A 15,216-nucleotide genomic window follows, 5' to 3' on the forward strand; every position below is an offset into this window, starting at 1 on the left:
TTTTTAAGACGGAAAATGAAGAAAGGAGAGCCTGTACTTAGAGAAGGGAAATCCTTGGAGGAAACCCCAACCTGGGCTCTTGCAACTGTGATCACTGTTATGGTTGCTTTTGGTTTCCTGGTTCATCACTCCTTGAAAAGATTTGGCCGTGTAATAACTCATCCCTCATCAAGTTCCATTATTTTCAATGCATCTGAGTCCATCTTTTGTTTTTTCGTTTTATAGTGGTTGGAAAAGACTAAGAGGAAATCTCTGCTGGCGGCCTTGGAGAAGATTGAAGAGGGTAAAATTTGTTCCAGATTGCTTTTTATATTACGGCTTCATTATATCAAGCGTAATCGGTGTTATCATCTGTGAGCAGAATTGATGCTTTTTGGCGTTCTTTCGTTATTGATGGGCCATTGGATTGAATTCTTTGCTAAAATTTGCATAAAATCATCGGCCCTAGATAGCCGATTCTTTCCTTGCACAAAGCGTAGCGATCGGATGAAGTTGCAACAGATGTTTGTTTTAAGTTCTAAGTTCCGCGTGAGGTTGAACAGCTCGGTTGCCAGAGAGCTTGAGGCTGCTGCTCATAGGCGGCATGAGCCGCATGACTACTGTCCTGAGGTACCCTCACTTGAGGCCACTTTGATGCTCCGCATACCCTGTTAAATCTTTGTAGTCTTATTGAATTTCATTTTACATTTGTAAATGGCATGAAATTCTTCACGGTTTGTGATTTTGTACACAGGGAAAAGATTCTTTTGCTTCATATGAAAGCCTTGAGCAGCTTCACCATTTTGTATTCGTGCTCGGTGTCACCCATGTTGCTTACACCTTTATCGCCATCGCATTAGCTATGATCAAGGTTTGATGTACCTCCTTAACCTTGATGATACAAATCCTGATAACCTCCTTGATTTGGCTCTTAACATTTGCCAAGAAAGCAGTAAATTACGGTCTAATATTTGCAGATATATAGCTGGAGAGCATGGGAGAATCATGCCAAGGCATCGGCTGCTCAATCTTTACAAGGTGCACCGCTTCTATCTGTCCTTGAACTTCTAATTCTATTCATTCATCACATGTTATTCGTATTATGGAGTATCGATCTCATCCCTTTTAAATTAACTCTTTAAATCTAGAATCTTCACCAACTGTAGAATCGAGTTTGAAAATTAGGCGACAGAGTACTTTCATTGCGCACAATGTCTCCCATCCATGGAGCCAACACGGAGTTCTTGTTTGGCTGGTATACCTTCTTGAAACCTACCTGCCATCTTTTGCCTGGAACATGTACTATGGTTTTCATTATCATACACAAAAGGCACCCCTTTCCCTTTTATGTTTATAGATTTTTCCAGATAGAGAAATATCATAATTGCCTAGTGTTGTCTGATATTTCTCTGTAAGAAGAATTCAAACAGTTGAAAATTTGCCCTTCTTTTTTTCAATAGACACTGATGATGACTGTGCCACATCTAATCAATTTTGTTTCTATTTTCACGATTTTTTCGAGAGTTCCATGGTTGTATGTCGTCTCTTCAGCTTACCTTTAACTTAATGTTAACTTCAAAGAATGTTCTTTTCCTCTATTTTGCTTCTTGTAATTCCTGCACTCTTCTAAACTATTTACTTTCAAGTGATTTTGAACTCAAAATATATGTATATATTTTTGCAGCTTTGCTTCAGCCGACAGTTCTGGAGTTCTATAAACCGAGCTGACTATATGGCTTTGCGATTGGGGTTCATTACTGTATGTCCACTAGGCTCAACTTGACGTTTACTATATAATGTTATAAGCAAATACCATAGTCGCGAGCCTTAATCTCACCGTTCCTCTTCATGATGCATGCAATGGGACATACAATGTGTTTTGTCCCAAAGTATTTACTTTTCGATAGAGTGCGACAGAGATTAGCATGTGGTTAGATTTGTTTAGTTAAATACTAATTTCCTTTTTACTTTTACTCTTCCTAGACCCATGAACTACCTTTGACATATGATTTTCATAATTATATGGTACGAAGCATGGAAGATGAATTCTGCGATATAGTTGGCATTAGGTACTGTATCTACTCTGTTATGCACACTACTCGTCACTTCGAATTTATAGATGCATGATTTGTATTGGTATTTCTACTTCAACACCTTAAGATTGATTTGGTTATATTGGATTTCTATTGCAGCGTGCCCTTCTGGATTTATTGCATATTGTGCGTCTTTCTTGACTTCCACGGTAATTTACTGTGCGCTGTGAAACTGATCCATTAGACACATTAGCTTGGCTATTGTGGTGTTCGCACCTCCATTACCCAGACTCGGGTTAGTGTCCGGTTACGTTTCGGACACATTGTGCCTTCTGAATATATTAAATGAATAGGAGACAAGTGTTTTTAGGGGAAAAAATGAGTAACATAGGCTTGCACTCCGCTGATGCATGTAGGCTAAGACACCATTTTAGCTGTAATTGCCTGGTTATTGAAATTGTTAGATTTGTCTAGAAATTAAGTTGACAAGTTGGAAATTTTATTTTGGTTGGTGGTCAACTTATTGGAAATTTCATCTTGGTTGGTGGCCAAACTTTGAACATGTGAATTTCATATTTGGTGGCTAACTTGTACACATTGGAAAATTATTTGATAGGTGGCCAAACTTTAAACATATTGTTCTTAAAACTCAACTATAAATAGGCCTAAGTATTTCAATTAGAAATCATCCCAAAAACAAGTTCTCTCTTCCTCTTGTATTCTTCATTCTCCCACTTTGGGAATTCTAAAGAATTCCATTTGTTGTAATATTGGCGATATAGTGAAGTTATCATCCAGTGTGGTGCCCGAGGAGTAGAAGATATTCTCTTCGAACCTCGTAAATTTGGTGTGTTCTCTCCTTTATTGTTTTTATTCGGTTCTTTTCCATTATGTTTCAATATTCAATAGTTTGACAGGTTTATCCGCTGTGCAACCTTTGGTGGTTTTAATCTTGACATTTTAGGTCAATTTTAAAACTACGTTCGTGAGGGAAATAACATGTTTTCCCCAACAATTGGCATCAGAGCTTCGGTTGAGGTTATTCTGGTGGTTCCGTTGCTGAAAAGATACAATTCGTGATATTGAATATTGTTCGTTAGAATTAAAATGCCAAAATACAGATCAGTTGAGACATCAAGCTCTTCATCTGGACCGGTGAGGAGGGTGATGTCAAATGCAAATTTCTCGGTGGAGTTGTTCGATGGATCCGGTCATTTTGGCATGTGGCAAGGCGAGGTGTTAGACGCTTTATTCCAACAAGGTCTAGACATCGCTATTGAGGAAGAAAAGCCCGAATATATGGAGGAGAAAGAATGGGGAACAATAAATCGTTTGGCGTGCAGGACGATTCGATCTTGTCTTTCCAGGGAGCAGAAGTATGGCTATAAGAACGAGACTTCTGCAAGTAAGATGTTTAAGCTTTGAAGGAAAAATTCCTAAAGAAAAGCTCTCAGAATCGTCTCCACATGAAGAAAATATTGTTCATATTTGATTATCAACCAGGCACCAGTATGAATGAACACATCACTGCGTTCAATGAGCTAGTGGAAGACTTATTGGGCATGGATGAAACCTTCAAAGATGAAGATTTGACTTTGATGTTGTTGTCATCTCTTCCAGATGAATTTGAGCACCTTGAGATAACGTTACTTCATGGTAAGGATAATGTTACCCTTAAAGATGTAACTGTTGCTTTGTATAGTTATGAACTCAGAAAGAAAACCAAGAATGAGAGCAAGTACGAAGCAGCGGAGACCATGGTGGAAAGAGGTCACTCGAAAAGTCAAAAGCCAAAGTAGAGAGGGAGATCAAAGTCGAAGTCTAGACTGGGAAAAGATGAATGTGCCTTTTGTCATGAGAAAGGTCATTGGAAGAAAGATTGTCTGAAGCTGAAGAAGAAAGGAAAAGCTGCTCCAGATGCATGTGTTGCAGAGCATGATGCACATGACTCTGACATATCATTGGTTGCTTCATCAACGACATTCCATTCCGATGAGTGGATATTAGATTCGGGTTGCACCTATCTTATGTCCCCTAATCGGGAGTGGTTCTCCGATTTAGTGGAACTAAATGCAAGAGTTGTTTATATGAGTAATGGCAATGCCTGTAAAACTGTCGGGATAGGTTCAATTCGATTGAAGATTCAAGATTGATCAATCAGAGTTCTGACGGATGTCTGATACGTGTCCAGTTTGAAGAAAAATCTCATATCGTTGGGAGCCTTGGAATTCAAAGGCTCAGTAGTCACTATGAGAGATGAAGTTTTAAAAGTCACATATGGCGCACTTGAGATGATGAAGGGCATCAAGAAAAATAATTTGTATTACTACCGAGGTAGTACAATTATTGGAGTAGTTGCAGCAGCTTCCGGAGGTGATGATTTGGACGCAACCCAGTTGTGGCATATGCGGTTGGGACATGCTGGAGAGAAATCCTTGCAAATTCTGGCAAAGAAAGGATTGTTGAAAGGTGCAAAGGCTTGCAAATTGAACTTTTGCGAGCATTGTGTTATGGGAAAGCAGAAGAGAGTAAAGTTTGGCACCACTATACATAATACAAAAGATATTGTAGATTATATTATAACTTTTGTAGATGACTTTTCCAGACGAGTTTGGGTGTATCCGATGAAGTCTAAAGATGAAGTGCTTCAAATTTTCCTGAAATGGAAAAATATGATCGAGAACCAGACTGGTAGAAAGATCAAACATCTTAGAATGGACAATGGAGGGGAATATAAAAGTGACCCATTCTTTGACGTTTGCCATGAGTATGGTATTGTTCGACACTTCACTGTTAGACATACACCACAACAGAATGGGGTGGTAGAGCGTATAAATCGAACACTATTGGAGAAAGTTCGATGTAAGTTGTCTAATAATGGGTTAGGCAAGGCATTTTGGGCTGAGGCTATGACATATGCTGGCCATCTCATCAATCGTCTACCGTCATCAGCGATAGGAGGAAAAACACCATTGGAGGTATGGTCTGGAAAACCTGCTACTGATTATGATTCCTTACATATATTTGGATCCACTGCTTATTATCATGTGAAGGAATCCAAGCTTGATCCGAGAGCAAAGAATGCTCTCTTTATGGGAATCACCTATGGAGTGAAGGGATTCCGCCTTTGGTGTTTAGACACCAAGAAGATAATTTGTAGCAGAGATGTTACCTTTGATGAATATGCCCTAGTAAAGAAGGTAACAAGTGAAGCTGTCCAAACAAGTAGTTCTCGCAGCAGGTGGAGCATACTCCAAAACAGTGGAGTTTCAGCAGACGATGATCCAGAAGTTGATGCAACTGATTCTACAACTCCAATAGAAGAATCAGAAGATGAAGAGGTTCAAACCCAAGAACCATTTGAGACACCAAAACCACTTGCAGTTACAAGGCCAAGGAGAGAAATTCGTAGACCTGCTCGATTTGTTGATATTGTGGCCTATGCTCTTCCAGTTGTTGATGATGATATCCCTATCACTTACCAAGAAGCAATACAAAGCTTGGAAAGTGATAAGTGGAAAAGTTCCATGGATAAAGAAATGCAATCTCTCCAAAAGAACAACACTTGGAAACTGGCACAATTACCGAAAGGTAAAAGAGCCATTGGATGCAAGTGGGTATTTGTAAAGAAAGATGGATCTCATAGAAAGAAAGATGGATCTCATAGAAAGAAAGATGTTCGCTACAAGGCACGGTTGGTAGCTAAAGGCTACGCTCAAAAAGGAGGGAATCGACTACAATGAAGTATTTTCCCCTGTGGTGAAGCATTCCTCCATTAGAATATTGTTGGCCTTGGTAGCACAGTTGAATTTGAAGCTAGCTCAACTTGATGTAAAGACGACTTTCTTGCACGGTGATTTAGAAGAGGGGATCTATATGACTCAGCCAGAAGGATACAAAGATGGTGGTTGTGAGAAATGGGTTTGTAAGCTGAAAAAATCGTTATATGGATTGAAGCAATCTCTGAGGCAGTGGTACAAGCGATTTGATAGCTTTATGAAGAGGCAAAAGTATACTAGAAGCAAATATGATCATTGTGTGTATTTGCAAAAGCTCAAAGATGGATCTTTCATTTATCTTCTCTTGTACGTTGACGATATGTTGATCGCTTCGAAGAGTCAAAAGGAGATAGAAAAATTAAAGGCTCAGCTGAATCAAGAGTTTGAGATGAAAGATCTAGGTGAGGCCAAGAAGATTCTTGGTATGGAGATAAGCAGAGATAGACAGAGAGAGAAGCTTTGTTTAACACAGAAGCAGTATCTGAGAAAGGTATTACAATGTTTTGGCATGAATGAAAATACCAAACATGTAAGTATCCCATTGGCTTCTCATTTGAAACTTAGTTCTCAATTATCTCCTAAAACTAACGAAGAACGAGTGTATATGCCAAAAGTTCCATATGCTAATGCAGTTGGTAGCTTGATGTATGCAATGGTGTGTACGCGTCCTGACATTTCACAAGCAGTTGGAGTTGTGAGCAGGTACATGCATGATCTTGGAGAAGGACATTGGCAAGCTGTGAAATGGATTCTATGGTATCTCCAACAAACCGTGGATGTTGGTTTAGTTTTTGAACAGGATGAAGCACTTGGTCAGTGTGTGGTTGGATATGTTGATTCCGATTATGCTGGTGATTTGTTTAAGCGTCGATCAACTATTGGGTATTTGTTTACTCTTGCTAAAGCCCCAGTAAGTTGCAAGTCTACATTGGAATCTACGGTGGCCTTGTCTACTACAGAGGCAGAATACATGGCAGTTTCAGAGGCTGTAAAGGAAGCAATTTGGCTTAACGGGTTGATGGAAGACTTGGGAGTTGTTCAAAGTCACATTAGTCTCTATTTTTACAGTCAGAGCGCTATTCACTTAGCGAAAAATCAAGTCTACCATTCAAGGACTAAGCATATCGACGTGAGGTATCACTTTGTGCGGGAGATCTTTGAAGAAGGAAAGATTCTACTTCAGAAAATTGCGACATCACAAAATCCTGCATATATGATGACCAAGGTGGTAACAGTAATCAAGTTCAATCATTATTTGAACTTGATTAACATCCTGAAAGTATAAACACCTTCGGGTGTGTGGCCCTTGTGAGCGCAATTAGAGGCACTACAAATTTGGGGAGTTGAAGAAGTTGAGTAGGCTTGGTAATTTCAAGCCAAGGTGGAGATTTGTTAGATTTGTCTAGAAATTAAGTTGACAAGTTGGAAATTTCATCTTGGTTGGTGGCCAACTTATTGGAAATTTCATCTTGGTTGGTGACCAAACTTTGAACATGTGAATTTCATATTTGGTGGCTAACTTGTACACATTGAAAAATTCTTTGGTAGGTGGCCAAACTTTGAACATATTGTTCTTAAAACTCAACTATAAATAGGCCTAAGTATTTCCATTAGAAATCATCCCAAAAACAAGTTCTCTTCCTCTTGTATTCTTCATTCTCCCACTTTGGGAATTCTAAAGAATTTCATTTGTTGTAATATTGGCGATATAGTGAAGTTATCATCCAGTGTGGTGCCCGAGGAGTAAACGATATTCTCGTCGAACCTCGTAAATTTGGTGTATTCTCTCCTTTATTGTTTTTATTCGGTTCTTTTTCATTGTGTTTCAATATTCAATAGTTTGATAAGTTTATTCGCTGTGCAACCTTTGGTGGTTTTAATCTTGACATTTTAGGTCAATTTTAAAACTACGTTCGTGTGGAAATAACTTGTTTTCCCCAACAGAAATGACCTCAGAAACACATGCAAGTCTATATTCATGCTGATTCAAAACAAAAAAGTCTATATTCATGCATCATCAATGCTTCCCTTTTCCATTAATCCTCTATCATATTTCTCGCTTGATGTTGTCTTTAAGTCAACTTCTGAAGGATTCATTTTCTTTTGTCAGGAACTCATATTTACTTTTGGCTTTCGTTCCTTCCTGCCATTGTACGTCTTCATCGATCATTCGGCTTCTAATCTTATGGAAACTAATGCTTTCCTTAATTTTATTGTTTCTGCCTTTTCTTCCATTGTTGATGCATGTAAAAGTTGATTCTGCTAATTGGGACAAAACTGCATCGTGTAGTCGTAAGATTGGCCGTCGAAAACATGGAGAACAGTCCATCGGAGGGTTTCCATAAATTTAATCTTAGGGATGAACTCTTTTGGTTCGGAAGGCCCCGGCTTCTCTTAAGGTTGATACAACTTATTTCTTTTCAAGTGAGTGTAGTGAAACAGATAACATTTTATGCGGCTTTAAATTGTACTACAAAAATTTGATTTCTGGTCCATTAATATGCATTCTTGCTTTGCAGAATGCATTTGAGATGGCTTCATTCCTTTGGTCACTTGTAAGACTTTTACAATGATCCTCATTTTGAATAGCAATGTTGCTGCCATTTGTAAATTGCTACTTTGTTTTCTTCCTTAATTCTTTCACTAGTTCCAAAGAAACTTAGATAGAACAAGATAGATTTTTTTTCCATTTTATGGTTCAGATTCTGAGTCATTTCTTTCAGTGGGAAATTAAGGATCCTTCTTGCTTCATGGAGAACCGTGCCTTTCTTGTGACTCGTTTGACATTCGGGTAATTATGAAAATTTCAATTGTGTTAGGCTCTCTGCATTGGTTTCATTAGCAATCTGATGGTGTTTATTTATGGTGGTTCATGCAGGATAATATCCCAGTGCTGGTGCAGCTATATAACATTCCCACTCTACGTTATAGTTACACAGGTTAGGCCATTGAATGCTAATGCTTTATAGATTTATAATAATCTTCATCCTTCTATGTTTCTCAAATGTTGGGTCATTTTGCAGATGGGTTCCAAGTTCAAAAGTGGATTAGTTTCTGAAAATGTGAGACGGTCGCTATCCAAATGGAAAAGAAGAGTGAAGGAAAAGCAGAGTGCCTCAAATTCAACGAGGGAATCACCCTCAGCCTCGTCCTTGGACTCCATAGGAACCGAGCTAAGCAAAGGCCACGGCATTTGCACTAGCCGCTATGGCCTGAGAACCCCATCGGATCAAGATTCAGCATCGCCATCTCGGCATCTTCAAGAGTCCTATGCAATGCAACAATCACCATCTTCATTTAAAGGCAAGAAGTTGAAGTCCCCGCATAGCTATTACTCTGAGGATGATTACAGTCCTAATTATGATCACGTGGATGCCCCTAATAATGATGAAAGTTTTGATGCCGAACATGAAATACATCACATTGAACCTTGACCCCTGCGCCTCATGAAAAACAAAATAGAAACAAAATTTCAATGTGACAAACGTGTACTATTGTTCTAGGAGGACCATAAGTATGATGATCGCATAGTACAAAAGATATCAGGATTTGTGAATTCGAATTGACTTCTAATTCTAAATTTTAATATCAAATTATAGGAATAATTATTTGATTACAAAAAGAATTACTTAGATGAAATCTACTCAAACTAAATTTTCTACTTTTAATCAATGACCAATTATAAAAGTATGATTCTAATAAAATTCAAGTTACAAAATTTTTAATAAAACACTAATAACCTCCACCTTGATACGAATTGTGAAAGTGCAAGGATTTAAGAATAAATTACCCTAAATCTAATGAAAAGTCCAAACTAAAAAAAAGGGGCATGATTTTGAAGAAAGAAATAGTTTGATGAGTGATGACCAAAACAGAAATGTGAGAATAGATGGATGATCAAATAAGTAGTTTAAACTATTTTTTTCCAAAATGAAATTTAAATAATTATACCTATTTTCTTGGGTAAAGTATGCAAATGGTCTCCTAATTATAGAATACTGCTTTGTTGAGTATTTTAACTATTAAAAATTATAAAATGATCTCTCAATTATAGGGGATTACTTTGTTGAGTCCCTGACTAAAGTTATAAAATGATCACCAACTATTCACATGTTTCAAACTTATTCTTTTCTGATAAAAAATTGGCAGACATCTGAACTGGACGTTAACCTGTTGGCTGGATATGATAAAATCATATTTTAATGATGTTTATTGGCATTGTCATTCTTTTCTAGCATTGGCTCATCAACATAATATTTCAAGCTTTGGCTCAACGTCATAATGTAAATGGAGACTCGATCCACGAAATACAACTCAAACGATTATGTAATTAAATTTTATCATATTCTAATTAAAATGCCTAGCTCAAACGAATACCAGAAAAGAACAAGTTTGATACATATAAATAGTCAGACAATAGTTTTATAACTTTTCATAGTAAAATAACTCAACAAAACAACGTTCTATAATTAAAGGATAATTTTGTAATTTTAAAATTGAAGGATTCAATAAAATAGAGCCATGTAATTGAGACCATTTGTGTATTTTAGCCTATTTTCTTTTTGAATCTTTTAGCCTATTTTCTTTTTGAATCTTTTAGCCTAACTTCTTGTCACTTAAGTAAAGGCAATAGCCTATAAGCCTGTAAAATCAGGTAATCAGACAGGTTTCAGTCAGATCCTGGCAGGTCGGGTAAAATCGAATACAGATAAAGTCAGGTCAATTTGATGGTTTGACTTAGATCAGATCATGTACATGTCAAATCAGTTCGGGTCATTTTCAGGTTGATTTGACACCAGATCCAGATCGGGTTCATGTCGAGATATTTTCAGTTCGGATCGATGCCAGTTCAGGTCAAAACAGTTCAGGTCCAAAGCAGATAAAAACTAGGTTAATTAAGGTTCAGGTGGACTTCAGTCGGATATCGTTCAAATCGAGTCACATCATTGACAGATAAAATTCAGGTCGGATGTTTACCAGATAGAATTGAGTTCAGGTCGGGTCGTTTTAAATTTTGGATTAATTATTTTGTTATCTTTCGTGATTCTTGAATTACAAGTTGTAATTGTATATGATTTTGAGTAAATTACAAAACAAATAATCATGGATCAATTTTGTAAAAAAATATAAATTTAAGGACAAAATTGAAGAAATGTAAAATTACAAATAAAATTTTAAATAAATTAAACAACACACATAGGTAAGGGTCCAAATCGAAATAAATTTAAAATGTGAGGTTTAAATTAATATAAAAAATGATTAAATTATACCCATTTTAAAAGTTATGGGCAGTTACAAAAATATAAATAACAAATAACAATGGGTCAAATTAAGATGCAAATATAAATTGAAGGACTAAATTGAATACATATAAAAGTGAAAGACTTAAAATTGAAATAAATTAAAAAAGGATGAAATCGAAATAAATGCAAAATATGAATAAATAATGAAAAATAGAGTAAAATGCATTCATTTAAAAAATTGAAAAAAATTATATATATAGTTTATATGTAGTTTACATGTACTTTATTAATAAACTATGTAATATATATATATATATAATATAAGATTTATGTATATAGTTTATATATAAACTGTAAAATTTATTAATTATCTATGTGTAAACAATATATAAACTATATAAAATATTAAAGTATATAATTTATATTAATATAATATAAGTTTATATAAAAACTATATTTATATTCTAAACTATATAATTATTATAAGCTACATATATAAACTATGTTTATATGAACTATATATATATATAAACTATGTATATAAACTATATATGTATAAACTATAAAAAGTATATAGTTTATAAACTATAATTTATATTAATATAGTATATATATATGTATGTAAATAAACTATACATAAGTTATAGTTTACAAATTATAATTTATATATATATAGTATATATATATATATATATATATATATATAGTATATATATATATATATATATATATATATATATATATATATATATATATATATATATATATATATATATATATATATATATATATATATAAAGTAATAAAATATATAGTTTATCTAAACCCTAAACCCTAAACTATATAAACTATATATGTATAGACACAATTGATAATTCATATATAGTTTACATAAACAATAATGTAACCTTAACCTATAGTCTATAAACAATAGTTAATATATGTAACCTATAGTACATATATATATGTAAACTATATATGTAACTTATAGTATATGTATGTATAAAGTTATAAACTATGTATAGTATATATAAACTATATATATATAACCTATAGTATATGTATATATACAATGTATTTATATGTAAACTATATATGTAACCTATAATATATGTATTATGTATATATGCAATCTATATATAGTTTATATTAGTGTACTATATAGTTTATAACCTATAGTATATATTTTATAACCTTTAATGACACGAACGATGACACATGCTAATTTATGACTTTCAAAAAATGTGTCATAAAAATGTCATGTTTCTTAAAATCTGAACGACTTATGACTTACAATAATGTGTGTCATATTTAATAGTCATAATCCAAAAAATTTAGCAAAACACGGAGTACACTTTTCATTGTGTGTCATCTCTAAAAGTCATCTTTTAATTCCCCCCCCCCAGAATTTTAATATTCTTTTGAATGCTGTCGCGGATAATTTTGAAGCTTCTCAGGTTCAAGCTTTAGCAGATTTTAATAATAATGAGAAGTGTGGACGAGGTTTGGAGGGAAATTGTATCGGGCGAGAGGAAATAGATCACAATGAAAGAGGAGGAGGCAAACGAGATGATGACTTTGGAGGATTTCTTGGCGAAGTCTGGTGTTGTGGAGGAAGAGGAGGAGTTTAATTTGCATGCGGCGACACCAAGATATTAAATGCAGAGACCTTCACTATCGAGAGAGAAAACCACACCGTCGGCAACATCATTCGAATGTACGTTTCATACAATCTCCTAACCCTATAAAAAATCCATCCTTTTTTTGCTGATTTATGTTGGATTAAGCGGCTTAGTGTTTTTCTTTCCCCCTTTGTTGTTAATGATGATGAACAATCAGGCAATTGCATAGAGATGAGAACGTTTTGTTTGCTGGTTACAAGCTTCCTCACCCTCTGCAGTACAAAATCCTTGTTAGGGTTAGTCTTTTTTTGTAGGATATGGCTAAATTCTTGTAATTTTTGAATCTATCCTTTGCGTTTTTTAACCAATTTGATGCAATTTCTTGATCCACACGACCAGCCAATCTTCTCCAATACAAGCATATAATCAGACTATCAATGACCTGGATAAGGAACTTGATCATTTGAAGAATGCATTTGAGTTGTTGCATTTGTTTTGTTTTTAATTTCATAACTTATTAGTACTACTATTATAAATTTCATTTACATTGGGAAAATTGCAGTGTTTCACGAAGCAATTGTGTGTCCAACTGCAATATAGTTGATACAATCTAACTTAGGATTTCATTAAGAAACTAAAGTGTTTATACCGCACTCTCCAAATTTATGATGATTTCCTTATATCCCATAAAAGTCTGTTACCTTGTTTTACACTAGTTGTTAGTGTTTTTATGTCATTTTTACTCGTTAAGTTGGTTGCTTCGCATAATTAGAAAGATCTACTTAAGGTGCATTTGCAGGAACCAGTGGGAGAGGGTGCGTTTCAGATACTGAATAAGATGAGGGTCAATTGTTGGGTTCAGGAACGGGATGGAAGTTATTGGGAGTAGAGGTGGTGGAGGGAGAGGAAAGAGAGGAAGAGGGGTTTTAGTGGAGCCGTTGGATAAAGCGGCACAGCAGTGGCAGAAAATGATGATTGAGAACAGGGAATCTGCTGCCCGGTCCCGGGAAAGGAAGCAGGTATACAATTGGATTAGTTCTTTTAATTGAATTGTGTCAACTAATGGATTGTTTCTACTTTATTCTTATTCTCAATTTCGTTGTTAACTTTGTTTCACTTTCAAAATTTCCCTCAAATTTTCTGATCATGGAAAGAAACGAAGGGTTATCTGGAGGAAATTTTGGATTTTCTTCTATTTTTGGAATCTTTAAGTGTAGCATTTGGTTTCTTATTTCTAGATTTTTGGAGACTTCACATTGCTTGGAAGATTGTTTTTGGAATCTGATTTAGGAGAATCTGGAGCACTGTGCTTGAGAATGTTGAAATTTTGTGTTATTTTCATAAACTCATACAAGACTCTAAAGACGAGCCTTTAAAGCTGGCAATAAAACTTTAAGTGGTATGGGTTCTTTTTTTGGTTAATTAAGTGGTCTTTAACTCTTTATGGTGCTCACATTACAGAGTTGGCTCTTGATTTTAATACCATTTATTTCCGCAACTGACTTTTATTATCTGTGAATATTTCAGATATTGTAACACGTGAAATCTAGTAAGAAGGAACATTCAATGTCATTCCAAGTAATATCAAGGTGAAATATGGTTTGAGGTTCTTTAAGTCTTATGAATGAACATAGGATTTTGTAAGCTAGTGAGAGAAATGTTTTTATTTTCATCTAGATGGACATAGTGATTTAGAAAATGGAGTTAATTCAGATAATCGGGGATCTAATGACTAAATTTTTTTAATTGTTCACGTTCACTGATTATAATTTGCCATTTGAATTCTTTGTTTTTATTGCCTTTAAATGGCCCCTATACTCATATATAACTCTTAAATAACGTTTGGGGACCTTAATATGATGTTTGGGAGTGTAGTGAAATCATTTTAATGCCTTAAATAGGGTATTTCTGGGCACAAGTATTGGTACTAGAAGAACGGTACAGATATTGTTCTTCAGATGCTAAAAACAAAGGGATGTTGGGACAGAAGTATCGATACTCCTCCAAGGGGTAACGATAATGTAGATAAGGTACCGATGTTCACAGAGTGGTATCGGTACCGAGTTCACTTAGCAGATGTTAGTATACAATTTTGGCATCGATACTCATGGGGGTATCGATACCAGTATTGATACTCTCCAAAAGGGTATCGATATGTAAGTATATTTTTAAAACCTCGAAGCCAAACTTTGTATTGATACTCATGAAGGTATCGATACCCAGAAAAAAAGTATCTATACTCCATATCAACTATCAATACTAGCCCTTTGTCATCAGTCTCAAATAAGTTAGTAGTATTGATACCCAGATGCCAGTATCAATACTGAAGGCTTCGTATCGGTACCCACGAATAATTTTTGGTAAGGAACCTAATAGCTTTAAGGGGTAAAATTGGGGGACTTAATTAATCTAGAATGTCATGAAATAAAACAACAACTGAGAACAATAATAAACTCATAAAATTTAGAAATAATAACATTTAGGATAAGATAAAATTAGCTTTGTTTGATGCTCGGGAAATTGTCAGGAAACCCGAGTCTCTTTAGCAGAATACGAAATT

At 35.0% G+C, this 15,216-nt stretch overlaps 1 protein-coding gene and 1 pseudogene across 1 annotated transcript; both read left to right on the plus strand.

Annotated features, from left to right (window-relative positions):
- LOC120177084 (MLO-like protein 4) lies at positions 1 to 9,282 on the plus strand. Its single transcript, XM_039183329.1, has 15 exons — positions 1 to 150; positions 226 to 283; positions 362 to 609; positions 734 to 850; positions 957 to 1,017; positions 1,128 to 1,234; positions 1,664 to 1,738; positions 1,963 to 2,048; positions 2,172 to 2,221; positions 7,902 to 7,942; positions 8,045 to 8,215; positions 8,311 to 8,346; positions 8,515 to 8,582; positions 8,670 to 8,730; positions 8,815 to 9,282. Exons 1-15 carry the CDS (start codon positions 16 to 18, stop codon positions 9,223 to 9,225), a joined length of 1,725 nt encoding a protein of 574 aa, XP_039039260.1. The 5' UTR covers positions 1 to 15; the 3' UTR covers positions 9,226 to 9,282.
- A 796-nt stretch (positions 9,283 to 10,078) lies between these two features.
- LOC120177044 lies at positions 10,079 to 13,705 on the plus strand (annotated as a pseudogene).
- Positions 13,706 to 15,216: the final 1,511 nt, after the last annotated feature.

The sequence above is a fragment of the Hibiscus syriacus genome, unplaced genomic scaffold (genome assembly GCF_006381635.1).
Source record: "Hibiscus syriacus cultivar Baekdansim isolate YM2019G1 unplaced genomic scaffold, ASM638163v2 tig00112281_pilon, whole genome shotgun sequence".
NCBI classification, from domain to species: domain Eukaryota; kingdom Viridiplantae; phylum Streptophyta; class Magnoliopsida; order Malvales; family Malvaceae; genus Hibiscus; species Hibiscus syriacus.

Excerpts from the sequence above, each read along its gene's own strand:
- LOC120177084 (XM_039183329.1), top strand. The coding sequence starts at position 16 with ATGAAGAAAGGAGAGCCTGTACTTAGAGAAGGGAAATCCTTGGAGGAA. Across the intron at positions 8,216-8,310 it reads TACAACTTATTTCTTTTCAA|AATGCATTTGAGATGGCTTC; the intron begins GTGAGTGTAGTG and ends CTTGCTTTGCAG. Across the intron at positions 8,583-8,669 it reads GTGACTCGTTTGACATTCGG|GATAATATCCCAGTGCTGGT; the intron begins GTAATTATGAAA and ends TGGTTCATGCAG.